This window comes from Alosa pseudoharengus, unplaced genomic scaffold (genome assembly GCF_046254945.1).
Source record: "Alosa pseudoharengus isolate Yale_2024_CS ecotype anadromous, Long Island Sound unplaced genomic scaffold, YU_APseudo_1.1 YU_APseudo_1.1_scf_10, whole genome shotgun sequence".
NCBI classification, from domain to species: Eukaryota; Metazoa; Chordata; class Actinopteri; order Clupeiformes; family Clupeidae; genus Alosa; species Alosa pseudoharengus.
In genome coordinates this window covers 10336497-10355960 of record NW_027468565.1, presented here as the reverse complement: position 1 = coordinate 10355960, position 19464 = coordinate 10336497, and the positions used below count along the sequence as shown (strand labels likewise).

At 39.1% G+C, this 19464-nt stretch overlaps 3 protein-coding genes across 4 annotated transcripts; 1 reads left to right on the top strand and 2 right to left on the bottom strand.

The window, feature by feature from the left end:
* Positions 1 to 1761: 1761 nt before the first annotated feature.
* On the bottom strand, positions 1762 to 6604 carry LOC143100129 (uncharacterized). 2 transcript variants are annotated; one of them, XM_076263073.1, is made up of 8 exons: positions 6500 to 6604; positions 6042 to 6235; positions 5857 to 5958; positions 4752 to 4847; positions 4064 to 4174; positions 3859 to 3973; positions 3307 to 3621; positions 1762 to 2756 (listed from the first exon to the last, which is right to left on the bottom strand). In XM_076263073.1, the coding sequence occupies exons 1-8, from the start codon at positions 6525 to 6527 to the stop codon at positions 1966 to 1968; spliced, it is 1752 nt and encodes a 583-aa protein (XP_076119188.1). In that variant the 5' UTR covers positions 6528 to 6604; the 3' UTR covers positions 1762 to 1965. The 2 variants fall into 2 exon arrangements, with proteins under 2 accessions (XP_076119188.1, XP_076119198.1); XM_076263083.1 differs by having other exon boundaries at positions 1762 to 2753.
* A 284-nt stretch (positions 6605 to 6888) lies between these two features.
* On the top strand, positions 6889 to 12958 carry LOC143100147 (G/T mismatch-specific thymine DNA glycosylase-like). Its single transcript, XM_076263102.1, has 11 exons — positions 6889 to 6987; positions 7385 to 7453; positions 7555 to 7745; positions 7828 to 8015; positions 8145 to 8214; positions 8312 to 8447; positions 10674 to 10756; positions 11220 to 11314; positions 11525 to 11696; positions 11846 to 11962; positions 12071 to 12958. Exons 2-11 carry the CDS (start codon positions 7401 to 7403, stop codon positions 12175 to 12177), a joined length of 1212 nt encoding a protein of 403 aa, XP_076119217.1. The 5' UTR covers positions 6889 to 6987; positions 7385 to 7400; the 3' UTR covers positions 12178 to 12958.
* Positions 12959 to 14394: 1436 nt separating this feature from the next.
* gcnt3 (glucosaminyl (N-acetyl) transferase 3, mucin type) lies at positions 14395 to 17468 on the bottom strand. The gene has a single exon (XM_076263092.1). It carries the CDS (start codon positions 17373 to 17375, stop codon positions 16053 to 16055), a length of 1323 nt encoding a protein of 440 aa, XP_076119207.1. The 5' UTR covers positions 17376 to 17468; the 3' UTR covers positions 14395 to 16052.
* Positions 17469 to 19464: the final 1996 nt, after the last annotated feature.

Genomic DNA, 19464 nt, shown 5'->3' with positions numbered 1-19464 from the left:
CTCTTTCACACAAGCACACACACATGCAAACAAGCACAGGCACATTGACCCACACAGTGTCTGAATGACTTCATCTGCAGGTGACTGACTGCTTGTGACAGTTGCTGAGGGATTGGCCCAGAAAAGCTTCTTATAGCACCCTCCCGTTTCCACAGCAAGGTTACCGCGGTGACCCACAGCCCAGCGAGCACCCCCAGTGCTCCCAAACAGCTCTCTCTCTCTCTCTCCCTCTCAATGCCACCCACAGCTGCCAATGTTTCCCCACTGTGCCCTGGACCAAACATAGCATGCATTCAAGCTGTTTCTCTGGGTGTTTTCCATGTACACTTACACTGAGTGGTTTCCTCTGGTGGGGGTGGCACAATAACAACGGAGACCCCAAATCTAATGCTTGAGTCAAGAGTCAGTGAGAGATCAACAGAACATCGTCAAATGGCAGCTTTGCCAATAGGCTGAATGTCCATCATGTTTTGTGGGGTATTCTGGGTTTTCCACCTGCTTGTTAACTGCTGGTTAGGTTGGTATCTGCCACTAGAGAGCACCGATGAGCAAGCATAACAAACACTGCATACTGGACCTGCATTTACAGAACTTCATGTAAACATATTAATCACAGTATTAATCATAGTAAAAAAACACACTAAATAGAAAGTCATCACAGTTGTGTATGTAATGGTTTTACACAGTTTGATGTCCTCTCCAGGGCTTAAACCAAGGACAATTTCCATGCCTGAAGTTATCAGAAAGTTTTAAAGCTATGCATTATTCATTTTCAAAGCCTGGCCCACTCCTGAATTCAGGCTCAGCGCCTGAGACCTTAAAGCCCTGCCTCTCACACTTTTAACTGGCTGGGCTTCCTGAAAATGTGTGAGTGTATTTTGTTTGATTTACAGATGCTGTGATAGCATAACAGGAGCTGTGATGCCCCAGACTACAGCTCATAGGACAGGTCCAGCATTTGTCCACACAGAAGTGTTGTGCATGCCATCAAAACATCTAAAGCTTCCAGAGGGAAATATTAGATTTTAGACATTTAATGTGCATTTAAAACCTGCCCGAGGGAAATCAGCTCACTTTATTGAGACATCTGTTTCTCTTCCATTTGTAACTGCAACTGAGCTTATTGTACTTCCCACAGCTATCTCTCTCTCTCTCTCAGTGGGTTATGCTTCATCATTATTACTGATCACAAGTTTTAAATGATCTTTCAGTTAAGTACAGTGAAGATAACAATGGTTAAACTATGCAAATCAGTTGAAGGTTCATGCCCTGTGTGTGGTGTAATTTATATAATTATATATATATTAAATTAAATTATAATGAACAATCTAAAAAATAAATATGCCACAGGTGCTCTCTAGTACACAGTGCCTTGAAATTATCATCAACTTTCAAGTGGCATTAATAGACGTAATAATGACGATAAGTCTAATAACAATCCTGTTTCCTCATCTCCATTACAGCCTCACCCTATAAGTGTCTCTGCATGCAGCTATTGCATGTCACTGCAGTTACTCCTGTGGAAATACATTTGGTAATAAGTCACCCTGGTGCTAATCACAATACTCAATCTAAATCATCATACAGTATATGACTTTGGCTTAGGTTAAGGTTGTTGAATAGTGTATTTTGTTATTTACAACAGATACATGAGAAAAGCAGTGTATGTATGAGCAAAAGCATAAAACAGGCTAGTTTATTTGCTGTAGCTTGTGCAGAGGTATAGCTTCAAGAACCTTTGCAAAAACCCAACTCAAACAGGCATAGGACTTGGTCATGTGATCTGTAATTGAAATGACAATTTCTTTGTTGTTCCTTCAGCATTTTATTCCATTTGAATAACTAGACAACAGAAATCCTTGTGGTGGCCATGCATTCGTTGATGTACTGTCAAACGATCGGCAGTAAAAACAAAAAATAACAATAAAAAAAAGATCCAGTCTACAGTGATTTCACTGGACGTCTTTACCTCGTATGCACTTTCATATGCCTGTTTACCTGATTACGCATTGTAAATCTTTTGTCACACACTGTACAGGGATACGGTTTCTCCTTTGTGTGCCTTCTCCTGTGTTCAACCAGATTGCACATTTGCATAAAGCCTTTCTTGCATACTTCACACTTGTATGGGCGCTCTCCGGTATGAAACCGTGTATGAATTAACAACGCTCCTGGGGCAGGGAAACCCTTGCCACAGAAGGAGCACACGTAGGGCCGCTCACCAGTGTGCAACCGTTCATGAGCCACCAAGCCTGATTTCTGGATAAACCTCCTCCCGCAGAGGGAGCAGACGTAGGGTCGCTCCCCTGTGTGCACGCGTGTGTGGCCCGTCAAAATCGACTTAGTTCGAAATGCTCTACCACAGTAAGAGCAGAGATGGGGTCGCTCGCCTGTATGAATGGTCAGATGTGTTTTAAGACCTGACATGTTTTTAAACTCAACACAACAAAAACTGCAAATGTAACCCCCCGCAATCTTAGGAGCAACTGTGACACATTTTTTTGTTGTTTGGGAAGGTCCAGCCAGGCCTGGTTTCGGACAAGTTTTGCCACGTTCTGGGCATGCATGCTTTTGTGGCTTCCTTGCAGTGGAAACGGCTGTTCTGCTTCCCTGAGAGGCTGTCTTGAGTGAGCTGCTGCTGGGTGAAAATACTCCACTGGGTGAAAATACTCCAGCGCCACTGCCACTGGATGGTGGGACCCTCGTCTCACTCCTGCTGTGGTCAGTGCTCTCCTGGCTCTCACTGCTATAACCTGCTGAAAAAGGGAGAATCAATCAGAAAAACATACCTACTTGATAACCCCAGTGAAATGCTTCAGAAGGCTGCTCCGCTAGTGATGTGCTTTAGGTTTAGGTTTTCATTGCTGCATTGTGCGTCCTGTTGTGTGATTTTAGAGAGGCATGGTTGTAGATTGGCCTCTGTGGCAGCGCATGTTCTACCGTAAAGAGGTGGCTTTAATGGTCCTGGGTACAACATGTGGCGTGTGTGGCAACTGCCAATTGCGCATTGTCATTGAATCTCGCATCATGTTGTGTAATGTGAAACGGAATGGACTTGGTTGTTGATTATAACAAAAAAGAGGGAATGTTACATGCTCACTGTATACTGCACCTGTCCTGAAAGAAAGGTGGGATGTGCACACAACCACTCTACCAAACTTGGTTGTTGATTAACCATTGTGGGAAATCCCCTTTCTGTAGCACCAGGAATTTAAGACTTTTCCTTTGTATGTTTGAAATTCACAGATTTAAACACAAAAATGTATTTTCTGCACTAATTTTAAGTAATTGCAGTGATTTTCTCACCATGAAGTCCTGTGTTCTCCTCTTCTTGTTCAGTAGAATGTGTCTTATCCATGTCTGTCTGTGGATCTTCATCATTTAGGTTTCTCTGAATGTAGTCTTCATTCACATCTCCATGTGTGTCTTCATCATCCACCATCCGTCCAACAAAGTCTTCATACACCTGTCTGTCTCCTTCATTTACTGAAGTTTGGGATTCATGGAGTGTTGATGCACATTTCTCAGAGTCAGTTTGCTCACAGGTGGCAGGCAATGGAGTGATAGAGACAGACATTGTGGAGAGAATGGTGTTTGCAAAGATGGGTGAAGGTGGAGATTCTGGAAAAAGTCAACATGTCAAACAATTATTATTACAATTTGCGCTGCACTAACATTACTCTATACTACTACGCTATGCATTATGTGAAAACACATTCAGGGAATGTAAAACGGGTAAAACCAAATGTCTGGATAATACAGCGTTGTATTTAAGTTGTCTAGACAGTATATTTTACAGTCGCACCATATTGGATTACTTGTCATATTTCGCACTGGTGATGTCTGTTTGCATTATACCTTGTTCTGAGTGTCCAAAATGTTTGACATATTGCAACACATTTTTGACTTTCTGTGGTTCTATTTGTAAGGAATTCTCCAAGTATAAAGGGTCTTCATCAAACCAAGAAGCCATCTGTAATGGCAAAATGGAGTAAAACATTCTGAATACTTTAAAGAGGAAATGTAAATTAACAGAATGTCATTTAAATCCAAGATTACAAACCTGGTGGAAGCTGGGGACAGGTAGTCGTTTTTCTAGTCTGCAAAGGAATTCCCATACCAATGACTGCAGTGCTGTGTCATATTTGGGACCATAATGCAATGGGTAGACTTCCTGAAATAATGTAGAGATGGAAATATCTATGACAATTAGCAAACCTCTGGCAACAATATAAGTAAAATATATTGACAATGCTTTATTGTGTGGTGTGCCATTTTCTACACCAAAACTTCCAAAGACAGCGGAGCCCCATACTATGTGGATAGGTTCAATGTCTCCATGCAGCAATTTCCCTCTCCTTAACTTGACTTAAGGACCTTAAAGCTTCAACTCAGGACCAATCAGACACTTTCCTAACTGACGATCTTCTAAACAAATGTCTGAAAAAGTATAAGGAGTGAGCCATTTCGTATTCAGAGTCTCACCAAGAAGAAGTCTTCATATGAATGTAATCCTTATATGAATAACCTTAACTGAATGACAGCTTTGATTATTGTATGAGTTTGCTTTATTCCTGTCTCATTTTCCCTTAGCTGGGTCAACAGCTACATCTTTCCCTGCTCCCCTAGGGGTCAGTTCCATGTCTCCAAGTGAAGCATAAAGTTTGCTCAAGCTTCTGCTCAGGACTAACCACACAATACTGGCTGCCCCTCACCATCTCCTAATTGATGTTTTTGTTAAAACGTCTCACCTGGAAGAAATGCTTTTTCTCTTGAGGACTCCTCAGGATGGTTTGGATAAGATCCACAAAGTTTCTCACAGCAGCATCTACCACTGGATCTCCACTCTTTCCAAATAAAACAACAAGCAGTAAATACAGCAGGGAATGCATTTAGGGAAAAAAATCGATTTTTTTTCAACCCACTTGAGATCCCCGTGAACTACAGATAGACATTCCAGTAACACTTCATAATAACTACACACAATTAAGCATTTATTTTCAACGCATTTACAAATGAATTGTAAAGGTTACATTTGCATTTATTCATTTAGCAGACACTTTTATCCAAAGCGACTTACACATGTCAAATAAATTAAAGGCCAAAGGCACAATGGTGGAAGCCAGGAATTGAACACTTAACTTTCCAGGCAACTGCATGGTAGCCCAGCTCCCTATCCACTACACTACCTGTAAATATAACCTTTACAACTCATTTGTAAATGTGCTGAAAGGCATAGAAAGTCCTCACTTTAGATGATCTCACAAAATATCCTTAACTAACCACCTGCAACTTCTGAGTTAATCAAGAATTATAGTATTAGGAAGTGGTTTATAAAACATTTATCCCCAGTCCCCACCCTAACTAATCATTAGTGCATGTGTATTATTATTGCATTTTATAAAGGCATGCCTCATTATAGGTGTGAATCATAGACTGTATCCAGTCTATGGTGTGAATAGTTTCTGAATCATTAAAACAGCCATTAATTAAAACTCCTTAATTAATAACTGTTAAATAATGGAAATATTACTTCATTAACAAATTATTATTGCATCATTTGTTAAGTATAAAACAATGTATAAACATATTTTATTTTTGGCTTATTCACTACGAACAAACTATTTACAAACATATTTTTGGCTTATTCACTATGAACAAACCATTTACAACTGTGTACAAATGCTTTACTGATCAGAATTGATGTAGTAACAATGTTTTACGAATGAGGAACAAAGCATAGTATACAAATGGTTAATACGCTTAATTGTGTGTAGTTATTATAAAGTGTTACCACATTCCTATTAAAGGCCTTATGGACAAAATTGCCTGTGTGTGAGAAATGTAAAGTGTTACCCCATCAGTAGCCGATACATCTATCCTATGCAGTCTGTCCAGATGTGTCTGCATTATCTGTAGTTTCACTGATGGCTGATCACGGCATATGTCTAGAATAAACTGAACACAGATGGGGAAATTCAGGCAATGCTACATTATATCTGAATACTATACATTATGCAACACACTAGACTCTCTCTTACCATTGCTCTGAGGCCAAGGAGTAGTTCAGTCCTTTCCTTAGCAATGAGTAGGTCTGGCAGGACCTCCAAAACAACAGAGACAAACTTCTCCAGTCTGTTGTAGTATTTGACTCTGCGCTGCTTTACCACCTGCCACATGAACGCTGCCAGCAGCCGCAGTGGTGGGACACAGAGATGCAGGGAGGACAAGGGAACTACAAAAGAGGTTGCTAACATTAGCCAAGGTCAACAAAAAAATACAGTGCTAAAATCTCAAAACAAAAAAATAGTGTTAAAATCTCAAAACAAACCAACACGGCAAAACAAAATAAATAATAAAAAGACATATAGACTAGGCTAACATTTTATAGGAGAAAGGATTTTTTTTAGAAATAGTTATCCTTGATGTAGGCTTGTGATTACAGATCTAAATCCTTCAGTCAGATCAGCGATGACCAAAACTGCTAGACACAACTAACCTTTCCCATGCTGTCGACAAGCCGACATTGGATGAAGTCATAAGGTTTTCTTCGTAAAATCAAAATATTGTAAACTTGATTTCGAAGAGCTCTTCTTCTTTTTCCTCCTCTTCTTTTTTTCTTTTTCTGCTCATTACCGCCACCGTCTGTGCTGGTGGGTGCATCCATAATCTATGAAGAAATGGATATGAAATACTACATAAACAAACTCTTCCTATATACTCTAAATGATATGTTTATTAAATTAAGAAATTAACAGATCATCTGGAATTGTGGAGTCGAAAGAAACCAGTGTCCACTTCCTCGGTGTCCATTTCGACCATTCCTGTGAGTGGCGGTAGTGTTCCATGAGAAGACTCAAATAACAAAGAAGAAGAACATCAGTTCGGTCTGGTCTGACCGACGAATCTGATCAGTTGTCCATCTGTTGTTGTCTTTGGAAGCAGATCCTCCGATGAGCATAAGGTTTTTGATCATAACGCGTTCAGGTAAATGTTACTATTTCTGTAGTGTGTTAATATGTTTGGCTAGTAGGATATATGTAAGGCCTACAGTCGTACAAATGTGTTGGTGCTGTATCAGCCAGCCAGTTAGCTATAGCTTGCATCTGAATAAAGCCGGGGGTCAGCCTTTTAACTATGACTCACTCACGAATGGTAGATGGCTTTGTGGCTAGACAAAAATATTTGGTAAGTTTTCGGGCCTTGCCACTTTCTTTTAAATGAAAGCAACGGAATGCGCACTGTTTCTAGGCAATTGCAAGGATTTATCTCTAAATTTGAGTTATAATAAGTGAGAACAAAGAAAGATGCCTGTTAGCTTGCAGGCACGCTTGATAACGTTATAAAATTAAATAACACCAACTTGAATATTAATTTATTTAAGTAAAACCACCCTTAAGATGGAAGAAACGAATTCTTCAATGACTCTTCCAACGGATTATCTCCAATATTGGTGAGTTGTCGTGTGAGTTGTTGTGGAGGCTGCAGTCCGTGTTACACCCTGTCACTTCCTGTTCGCTCATATCTCTGTTTATTTTACGTTATTTATTCTAGGTATCAAACCAGTCAGCCATATTTCCATGCACCAGAAGCTACGGAGTATCATCACATGAACAATGTCAATTATAACATGGACAATGTCAAAGAAGAGCGGGATATGGCAGAACTCACTGTCCACCGGGAACCTTCTGAATACCATTATTCTGTGCCACAACAGCCTGCCTCACCACAGAATACTGCAATGGGTAATATGTGACTACATATTTACTGTAGGTGATCATATTATCAAACAACTTAATCTAAATGATTGTCTGTATAATCTGCTAGCACCCCCTGCTAAGAAGAGAGGTAGACCCCCAAAACACAGATCTGAGGATGGTAAGCCAGTGGCTGACAATGACAACACTCCCAAGAAGGCAAAAAGAACACTTGATCGATTTAATGGTATGTCACCTGAAGAAGTAATGACCAAAACCCTGCCCGATGTCATCACCCACAATCTTGACATATTAATAGTAAGTCGTGTCAAGTTACTTTGTCATTTTTCAAATACAGTTCACAAAGCATCATGTAACAGCTTTTTTATTATTAGCTGATTGTTACAGATTGATTTGTTGTACAATGACATCCAAATTCTATTTTAGGTTGGAATTAACCCTGGACTTCTATCAGCCTACAAAGGACATCATTATCCAAATCCAGGAAATCATTTCTGTGCGTAACTTTTAATGTATTTACTAATGTCTTGAATGTGCACAGTCTTGAAAATGTGTCTGTATGAGTTCTTTAAAATCTTACCATTTGTCACCAGGGAAGTGTCTCTTCCTCTCTGGCCTAACTGATGAACAGCTCAATTACATGCATGATCAAACTCTGCCAGAGAGGTATGGAATTGGCTTCACCAACATGGTAGAGAGAACCACACCTGGAAGCAAAGATCTCTCAAGGTATGTTAAATATTTAAAACAATATAATCACAACAAGTTCTGACCTTTGGTTTCAGTCAGCAGCACTATAATGCTTCAGTGTTATACATTACCTTAAGTCTTAAAATTAAGAATACACCGATTGTGAAATTCTGGGCCGTTACTACCGATGTATACTACCGTTCAAAAGTTTGGGGTCACCCAGGCAATTTCATGTTTTCCATGAAAACGCACACTTTTATTAATCGAATGAGGTTAGAAATAATGATTTTTATTTGAAAAAATGTTGTCCTTCAAACGTATAAGTATATATACTCTTTTGATCCCGTGAGGGAAATTTGGTCTCTGCATTTATTCCAATCCGTGAATTAGTGAAACACGCTCACCACACAGTGAGGTGAAGCACACACTAATCCCGGCACAGTGAGCTGCCTGCAACAACAGCGGCGCTCGGGGAGCTGTGAGGGGTTAGGTGCCCTCAAGGGCACCTCAGCCGTGCCTACTGGTCGGGGTTCCAACCGGCAACCCTCCGGTTACAAGTCCGAGGCGCTAACCAGTAGGCCACGGCTGCCCCCCAACTTGGCTTTCGTCAAAGAATTCTCCAGTACAGCCTTGCAGACCTTTGCCATTCTAGCTGTCAATTTGTTGAGGTAATCTGAAGAAATTTCACCTCACGCTTCCTGAAGCACCTCCCACAAGTTGTATTGGCTTGATGGGCACTTCTTACGTACTATACGGTCAAGCTGCTCCCACAACAGCTCAGTAGGGTTGAGGTCTGGTGACTGCGCTGGCCACTCCATTAGACAGAATACCAGCTGACTGCTTCTTCACTAGAATAGTTCTTGCATAGTTTAGAGGTGTGTTTTGGATCATTGTCCTGTTGTAGGAGGAAATTGGCTCCAATCAGGCGCTGTCCACAGGGTATGGCATGGTGTTGCAAAATGGAGTCATGGCCTTCGATATTTAAAATCCCTTTTACCTTGTACAAATCTCCCACTTTACCAGCACCAAAGCAGCCTCAAACCATCACATTACCTCCACCATGCTTGACAGATAGCGTCAGGCACTCCTCCAGCATCTTTTCACTTGTTCTGCATCTCACAAATGTTGCTCTGTGTGATCCAAACACCTCAAACTTAGATTATTCTGTCCATAACACTTTTTTCTGATCTTCCTCTGTCCAATGTCTGTTCTTTTGCCCATTTTAATCTTTTCCTTTTATTGGCCAGTCTCAGATATGGCTTTTTCTTTGCCACTCTGCCTAGAAGGCCTAGCATACCGGAGTCACCTCTTCACTGTGGGCATTGAGACTGGTGTTCTGCTGGTACCATTTAATTAAGCTGCCAGTTGAGGACCTGTGAGGCGTCTATTTCTAGAGACTCTAATGTCCTCTTGCTTAGTTGTGCACCAGGGCCTTCCACTTTTCTTCTATTCTGGTTAGAGCCTGTTTGTGATGTTCTCTGAAGGGAGTAGTACACACTGTTGTAGGAAAATCTTCAGTTTCTTGGCAATTTCTCTGATGGAATAGCCTTCATTTCTCAGAACAAGAATACACTGAGTTTCAGAAGAAAGTTCTCTTTCTGGCCATTTATAGAGTATAATCGAACCCACAAATGATCCAGACACTCAACTAGCTCAAAGGAAGGCCAGTATAATAGCTTCTCTAATCAGCACAACAGTTTTCAGCTGTGCTAACATAATTGCATAAGGATTTTCTAATCATCAATTAGCCTGTTAACACGATTAGCTAACACAGTGTAACATTAAAACACAGGAGTGATGGTTGCTGGAAATGGGCCTCTGTACACCTATGTAGATATTCCATTTAAAAAGCTGTTTCCAGCTAGTGTAGTCATTCACCACATTAACAATGTCTAGACTGTATTTCTGACTAATTTAATGGTATCTTCATTGGAAAAAAAAAGTGATTTTCTTTAAAAAATGACATTTCTAAGTGACCCCAAACTTTTGAACGATAGTGTATATAATAACAATTTGGCTGATATACAGTGTCTCTGGTTACGTAGTTTTTGTTGTCAATCATACCCTTTAGTAGAGTGGAAACAAAGAAATGCATAAAAGAAAATAACTGAACCATTTTCAATTCTTATTATATATATATTACCTCATATTAATTTGCTGATCGCCGATATCAGTCAACAAGGCTGATATTGGCCAATACCAATGCGATATATCGGTGCATCGCTACCTGAAATGAAAAGAATATTTATTAATGCTCTCTGGCAGTAAAGAGATTCGTGAAGGTGGCAGACAACTGGTAGAAAAGCTCAAGAAATACAGACCGAGCATCGCTGCCTTTAATGGGAAAGGTAAGATATGTCATTGTCCCTATTTCTTTTATTTATATATATATATATATATATATATATAGTTTGGACACACCTTCTCATTCAATGCGTTTCCTTTATTTTCATGACTATTTACATTGTAGGTTCATCAAAACTATTAATGAACACATGTGGAATTATGTATAAAAGTGTGAAATAACTGAAAACATGTCTTATATTCTAGTTTCTTCAAAAGTTCCATTTAATTTAATACCATATTCAGCAAGCCATAACTTGACAAATATTCATCTGTGGGCCAAATAACTTTGAATTCATTCATAGTTTTGATGCTTTCAGTGAGAATTTACGATGTAAATAGTCATGAAAATAAAGAAAACGCATTGAAATGAGAAGGTGTGTTTAAACTTTTGGCCTGTACTGTATATATACAAAATGTAAATTTAAAGATATATATTTAAATGCGCTGGCCTGGCTTCATTCACAGGTATCTATGAAATTTTCTGCAAAGAAATCTTTGGAATAACAGCAAAGAATCTTGAATTTGGCCTGCAGCCATACAAAGTTCCTGACACACATACAGTAAGAATGATGTTTGTTTAACTTATGCAGATATCCTGTTTGTTACAGCATATTGAAATGAACTATTTATGAAGCATTCAGTTTTGTCAACATGTGTCTTCCCACATCTTTCAATGCATATTTGAGTGTTGAAATGTTAATAGTGTGTCAGATAAAGGGATGCAATAAGGTAGGATGATGTTGACCAGTATGGACATTTTCTCTAATTAGGTGTGCTATTTGATGCCGTCATCAAGCCCCCGCTGTGCCCAATTTCCCCGTGCTCAGGACAAAGTGCATTTCTATATTAAGCTCAAAGAGCTACGGGACCAGATTAAGGGTATTGTCCGAACTGCGGACATCCAAGAGACTGAGTATTCTTTTGACCTAACGTTAGCGAAAGGTATGGAAAATGGTTGGGTGCACTTCAACCAAGTCTGTTATCTAATAAATAAAATATGTCTGAATGTGAAACATTGATGTTGTTTAGAGTTTGTTTTTCATCTGTGATGTCACATTTAAATATTCTCTCCACTATTGTTAAAAAAACAGAGGATGCTAAAAGGGTAGCTATCAAAGAAGAAAACCAAGATCCAGGGTACGAGGCTGCCAGTGGGTCATGGCAAGGGACAGACCAGGGGACCAGTCACTACTCTTTGCACGATATGGGTGAGGATCAGATCCAAACCTGTTCTATTTACAATCCAGTTTTATTGTTGGTATTTGCTTTACAATACTTAGGAAAGAACACAACTGACTGTTTTGTTTATGCAACAGATGCACTTTATCATGGTGGCCAACATGGTGACCCGTTGCAGTTTGGAACATCTACAGATTTACACAGCCTTCAGCAGAGCACATACAAGACGGATCATTGCACATAAGACATGAACAAGCCTGAAACAAGTCTTTACCAAACCATATGGACTGTTCTAAAGTTTTTTTAACCACCCTCGTAATGCATGTGGAAAGCCTTGGAGGGGGTAAAAAAATGCCAGTTCCAGCCTGACTTTTTTTTTATAGGATTCCTTCCTTCAGAGCTGTTAACTTTTACAGTTTGATTTTGTAACTATAATGGATGTCATTTGTAATGTATGCCTTTTGTATCTATTTAAGGAATGAAAGTGTTTTATTTGTACTTTTGATGTTGATGTAAGTGGAACAGTACCTGTATTTTCTTTTTTTCTTTTCTGGAATGTGGTGTAAGTGGGCAGCAAATTTTCATTTCTGATGAAATCCATTAATGGATGTGGACCATAACTGTTGAACATTTTGTTCAAACTTCATTTATACTGTGATTAAATATCCAACTGTGTTTGGATAACAACTGCTATAAGTGCAAGGCTGAATTACGTCTTGTCTGACATGACAAAAAGCCATGTTGGTACTCATGTTGGTTGGTAGTCATTTCAATGTTTACATAGGATCGGCAAGTTATATCTATGTAACTTACCTTCCTTCTAATTTAAGTGTACTGTTACTTTCTTCATTTATTGTTTACCTCAGAGGAACAGCTCTATGGTTGCCTGGTGCTTCTATTATGCTGTGTCTCATGGTTTTATGCCTATGTTTCTTAACTATACCTCAGAAACAGGCTAGTACAGTAGCCTACCTTTGTTACCATTGACTTTCACCGTCTGATTGAAATAAACTATGTACATGTGAGTAACGGGTCTTAATAACCAAACAGACATACATGCATAGGATTGACACTTAATTGTCATTGTGCACTAACAAAGAGATAATTTGAGCAAGCCTGAATATTTAATTAGTAAAATAATAAACACCTGTAGGCTATGAGTTACTAAATATACACTGATCAGCCATAACGACCACCTGCCTAATGTTGTGTTGGTCCCACTTTTGTCGCCAAAGCAGCCCTGACCTGTCGAGACCTGGACTCCACTGGACCTCTGAAGGTGTGCTGTGGTATCTGGCACCAAGATCATAGCAGCAGAGCCTTTTAAGTTACAAGGTGATGCCTCCATGGATCGGACTTGCTTGTCCACTGCACATCCCACAGATGCTTGATTGAATTGAGATCTGGGGAATTTGGAGGCCAAGTTAACACCTTGAACTCATTGTGGTCCTCAACCCATTCCTGAAACATTTTTGGGTCAACTTTTTCAGCATTTTGAGCTACAGGGGAAAGCTTTCGCTCCCCACATGCTTCATTGAGCCTTGGGCGCCCATGTGCCTGTCACTGGTTTCCTGCTTTTCCTTTCTTGGACCACTTTTGATACTGACCACTGCAGACCGGGTACACCCCACAAGAGCTACAGTTTTGGAGATGCTCCGACCCAGTCATCTAGCCGTCACAATCAGGCCCTTGTCAAAGTCGCTCAAATTTTTACACATTTTTCATGTTTTATGACAACACGTCAACTCTGGGGGGAAAAAAATAACTTGCTGCTGAATGTTATTCACCTTCTGACAGGTGCCATGATATTGAGATAATCAGTGTTATTCACTTCACCTGTCAGTCGTCATCATGTTGGCTGATAAGACAGTATGTGAAAGTCTTAAGCCAGATCTGTTGCTAGCAGTATTAAGATGGACCACATATTTATTTTTAATTTTCTTTACTGGAATACAATATGTACAGATTATTAAAAGATCATTTTTTTCACATTTTCCAATATGGTTCTAGTTACATTGATGTGTATTGAACTGAAATAAATTACTTGATGACTGATTAACTTTTGACGCAAGACTGATTATACATGATATCCATCGACATAGTCAAGATGGAAATGCGAACTAAATGTAGTGTCACATGAGAAAAATCAAAGACAAGTGGTGATCGAATTACCCACATTATGCAATCTAGGTCAAAACACATGCTGCTATTGTAGCCTATGAAAGAGGTCATACTTTGTCAACATACTGTTATACTGTGTACTGAAAACAAATAATTAGTCAACATACTGTTATCATACTATGTATATGAAAAACGAATACAGGCCTACCGGTATATGAAGTTCATATAATCCCCAAATCAGAAAAAGTTGGGACGTGTAAAATGTGAATAAAAACAAAATGTAATAATCAGCAAATCTTGTAAACTCATATTTAGCTGCAAAAAGAACACAGACAACATATCAAATGTTGAAAATTGTATTTAGACATGACACAGAAATACCACCGTCTTATCTGAGTCTGAGCTTGTTTAAAATGGCCTGAGGTAAAGTGGTTCTGATTTGGGGCTGTAGATTACATAGCGTTTTAGGTGAGCAAAGTTGGAAGTACACATTCTGTGAACTCTCTCAAGGAACCAAACCAACCAGCACTGAATTGTACATTTTACTTTTTAACAACCTAGAAGTAACACACCTGTAGTTCTGTAGTTAGTGGTAGATACAACAGCTGTGCAATTTAAGGTCCCGTTTAAATTACATTCCTACAGGTCAAGAGTTTGAGGAAACTTTTTTGGTGAGACATTTTGTTTTAAATTTGAATGTGGCAGAACCTTGCAACAGTAGATCATAGTGTGAAGTGAATAATTAGTAAATTGTAGTAATAGCAATATTGCACTAGATGGCATTGTTGTATTACACCAATATTTGGTGGAATGAACTGTGACATGTTCAGTTAAAGCAAATATTTAAGTGCACAGTAAGATATTCTGAGGATGTTATGATTTTTGTTATCAATAGCACTGTATTTACAGTTTTTCACAACTGCATACACACATTTTCAAAACTGTGACTTGTTTTCAAAACTCTACACACAAATCCAACTAGCTCACACAAAATGCAAAATGCCTCAAATCTCCACATTGTTGCTCAAAACCTAAAGCTCTTCTGTCTTTCATGAGTTTTTGTGTATTTCCATACAAGAGTCAAAGTCATCTACAGAGAGAAATTGAAATATACTGTACACAGTAAACATTCAAGCAATATTGAAACCAAAAATATAGATTTTTCCAAATAATTTGCTGTTGTGAATACAGTATTTTACAGCACACAAGAAAACAAAAAAGAGCAAAATACAACAAACAGTTTGACAGAAACCAAACACTTTTGAAAAAGCTGATTTTCCCAAAGACAGAAATGACTGTATATTTGTGTGTGTGTATTTTGTAAGGGGGGTAAAGTACTGAGTATTGAGAGGAGAGAGAGTGAATCACTTGTGAATAAGTGTGGCATTCTAGGTTGTTTGAAAAAGGAAGTCAAGTTACTTCCTGATAGATTTTTATGTGTTAGGTAAAGGATTGTATGTGGTGTTTTGCAAAAAGTCAAAGGCACATTAGTGTATGGTTTTACAGATTTGGTATGGATTTATGGTGTAGTGACATGTTTCAAAAATTGTGTGAACAGTTGAACAAACTGTTACAATGTATTCACCAACTAACAACATGTTTAAAACATGCATAACACATAAATAATACAAAATCTGTAAATGTACGATATAATAACAATTACAATAATATACCATTGAGTTATGGTAAAAGTGCATTCTTTGACTATCATTTTGGATAGTCAAATAAAGTGTCAAAATACAGCATGAGGAAGAAGCCCAACACTGGTGACACTTTGTAAAATATATTTGCATATTGTATGAATGTCATGAATTAGTATGCCACAGTTTGACATACTGTTAGGAGCATGAAAACATTACTACACGTACACTCTACAATGTTGTACGTTCTAATCTAGCATAATAGATCAATGCAGTATCAATGCAAATAAATCAAGGTAAACTATGAAATAAATATTAACTTAAATTAAATTAACTAAATCTTCTTAAGAATAATGAATTACCTCTTTATTATTAATGATCTTTTAGTAAACTGATGAAGTGATTGACCTGTTAAAGTTTTATAGCGTAAGTAATGTTCCAAGCATTTAATTGCAATTTCATCCACATTTGGGTCGAATTTGTTGGCAAAAAGATGATTCTGACTGAGGATCCAGTTGAGATCGCCAGCACCATACACACACACTGCTCTTCTGTACGCTCCAGTGCATGGGGGGTAGGATGCCCCTTTCCTTATATCTCCTTCATGATATGCCCATTTCACCACACGGGCTATGGAGTTCATATCCGACATGTCATATTTGTTATTGGGAGGGCTGGACCCTGGCATACTTGGTATGCGCTGAAGAGATGCCCAGAGGTGCTCATCTGGGCTGTATGTGTCTTTTTCCCACTCCAGCAAAGCTCTGGCCTCTGGGTTTTTAAACAACATCTTCACAAACTCCCTTGACACCACAATGTAAGCGTTTCCAGAGAACATAGGGGTACCTATGGGCGGTGGGGTCTTTCTAACGTCAGTCCTAATGACATCAGACTCAGTGACGTTGTGATGATACTCCCAACGGCCTTTCTTGTGTCCAGGGGTTTTCTCAGACTCCATGCTGTTTTTTCCATTCAACACTTTGAGCGCTTGCACTATCTCTGCATTGGTTTTAATGGGGAAGTCAGTTCCACAGGTATTGAAAAGGTACTTCCACCTGACAGCTGAGTTCACCAGATCTTGCATGCAGTTAAGATCAGCTTGGACGCGAGACCATGAGGCATAAACAACCTTCTCCAGTTTACTTGCCACAAACACATTGGGAAAACATGAAACAATGGCTTTCACAGCCTTCATGAAATTATCTGGAGACTTCTTGTCCACATGGACACAGTATACATTTTGGGGTGTGTACACAGCTCTGAGTAGCCTCTCAAACATCTCAATCTGGTTATGGATCACCATGGAGTAGGCAAGTGGAAAGTCCCTCTCCTCCTTGCTGAGAGTTACATTAATAAATCCTCTGTCTTTGATGTAAGCACTGCAATCTTTTGTTGCATTGAGATAGAAAGACTCTGGCAATGGGTTACGCTGTCTCTCTTTCAGAAGTCTGCTGAGACCATCTTCAGCATATTTGTCCACATCACCCTGGATTATGGCTGAACATGCCAGTAATTCTCCCGGATCACTGGTAAGTAACGCACCTGTCTCTGTAGGCAGACCAGTGTTGTAGCATGTATTCTTTGAGCTGCTCCATAAAACAAGAGTTAAAGACAAAGGGACAAATATAAATAAATATTTCAGCACCTTGAGCCTAACGGAGCCAACAGTCCATCGGGCCATTTTGTTTCCTCCTTGCCGCTCTGTTGGAAATGCACTGGCTCTGCTGATATCCTCTGTCACTCCTCACTGTCACCCTCTCATAGAGGAAACTGTTAGACCAAACTCTAACTTGTGCTAACTTATAATGTGGGTGTGACATGGTGTGGAGGTGGGAGTACTGCAGGGGCTGGACTGTGCAGGAGGTAATATGCCCATGGAGGGAGTGACGTTTTGATTATTAACTGGAGTTAGCCTACTTCAGAGATAAAGATGCAGTCATTCACAAAGTGGGCAAATATTAGCATAGGGTCCCAGTTAAGAATTGACAATTCATTCACCATCATTACTGTACAGAGTAAAGCCTACTTTAAAAAGGAAAACTGAAGTCACTTTGGATAAATAGGTATGCCAAATGAATAAATACGTATATTAACCCTTGCCCCCCTCTGCCAGAATTGTATGCAAATGTTATATGTGTCAAAAATTATCTAATTTCTGAGAGGCATAAAGCTGAAAATGACATATTTCTTAAAGAAACCGTATGTAGGATTTTGGCCAAAACTGGTACTACAATCACTTTCAAAATACTGTAGAGCGGTGTACACCACAGATGTGGTAACTAGAGCAGAGCTGGCAACCCAGATGCCGAAACACTACTGACTACTGGTGGCGGATCAGGCTAAAACACAAATATGTAAACATCAACATCAGTTGAGGGCTGCAACTTCACTTTTTTAAATGACGATATCCTGGCCGGACTACTGTTGTCAGTGATATAAGTATTTGAAATTATCATGATTTCCTAATGTCTAGTGACAAATCAGGGCCATTTTATGATTAATTGAATTTCATTTCTTACATACGGATCCTTTAAGCCCATTAATGTCCACAGTGGAATACAGTATATACATTTTGAAATAAAAAAATTGGTTAGTGTATGAACCTACATCGTTTTTGTGGTTTTAAGTCCACGAAACAAAGGAATAGCTCATTTGATCAGTTCTCATACTAGTGTAAATACGGGTGTGGTAGTGGAGTGGAGTCATGCTTGACTATTTCCTACTCATATGGACTTCTATGGGAAGTTACAACATCACCACAAAATGTATTGCAACAAAGTAAATGATCGTCTATGTTTTCATTAAAAAATAGCACACAGGACAAACATGTTCTGGATAGACTGCTAAGATATCTCGGCAAATGTGCAGGACTCTGAACTGAACTGGGAAGGTGATTTCAGGCATACGGAAAGACTGTTGTATGTATCCCTATATTACATTTAGGGATACAAGGGTTACAACCAGACATCCCAACCTGCAAAAAGTAATTTCAGGGAGGTATCACAAAGACCCCCCCCCCCAATAAAAAAATCATATAATATAATACAGTTTGGTCTTTTCAGATAGATAGATACTTTATTGATCCCCAAGGGGACATTCAAGGTCTCAGTAGCATACAGACATCACACACAACATGCACTTACAGCAGAAATGGTAAATATAAGTATAAACATATAACCAAACTCCACTGTACAATAGAGACAGTAGAAGATAAGAAAATCTAACAAAACTAAATACTAAATATACTATATAAATTAAATAAAAAAATCCAGTGTGCTTGAGGGTGATCAAGCATGAGACGCTTGCAGTGACAGGGCCGGGACTGGCCTGTAGTTCTGTGTGCATGGTGAGGTGCTCAAGAGAGTGAGTGTCATGGTGAAGGTGCAAAAAGTAGTCCAACAGTAGTCCTGTAGTTCATGTAGCCTTGGCAACTAGCCATCTAGAATAGGCCTGAATAATATGCACATGAAATGACGCTTGTTAAACTCACCTCAACATGTCTTTTGCAATAATTTGGGCAATGCTAAAGTCACTATTACAAACAGTGCAGCGTGCAAGACTAGGTCTATTTTTATTATTTACTCTTATGAGACAAGGGTGCACTTTGAAATGGGTCTTAAAGTTAGTTCGGTAAGCCCGCATACACTGAAAACTGATTGGTTGATTTAGCGAAACAGGCCAATCAGGATGCTCTCTGTCTTGAATGCTCTCAGGCACACACGCACCACCATAAATATTCATGCCTATGTCTGTCAAAAGTCTGGAATACC

Coding starts and splice junctions, on each gene's coding strand:
- LOC143100129 (XM_076263073.1), bottom strand. CDS start 6,527: ATGTCGGCTTGTCGACAGCATGGGAAAG. Junction 4,175..4,751: donor AGAAAAAGCATTTCTTCCAG/GTGAGACGTTTT, acceptor ACATTATTTCAG/GAAGTCTACCCATTGCATTA. Junction 3,974..4,063: donor CTGTCCCCAGCTTCCACCAG/GTTTGTAATCTT, acceptor TTGCCATTACAG/ATGGCTTCTTGGTTTGATGA.
- LOC143100147 (XM_076263102.1), top strand. CDS start 7,401: ATGGAAGAAACGAATTCTTCAATGACTCTTCCAACGGATTATCTCCAA. Junction 8,016..8,144: donor ACAATCTTGACATATTAATA/GTAAGTCGTGTC, acceptor ATTCTATTTTAG/GTTGGAATTAACCCTGGACT. Junction 8,448..10,673: donor GGAAGCAAAGATCTCTCAAG/GTATGTTAAATA, acceptor GCTCTCTGGCAG/TAAAGAGATTCGTGAAGGTG.
- gcnt3 (XM_076263092.1), bottom strand. CDS start 17,375: ATGGCCCGATGGACTGTTGGCTCCGTTAGGCTCAAGGTGCTGAAATAT.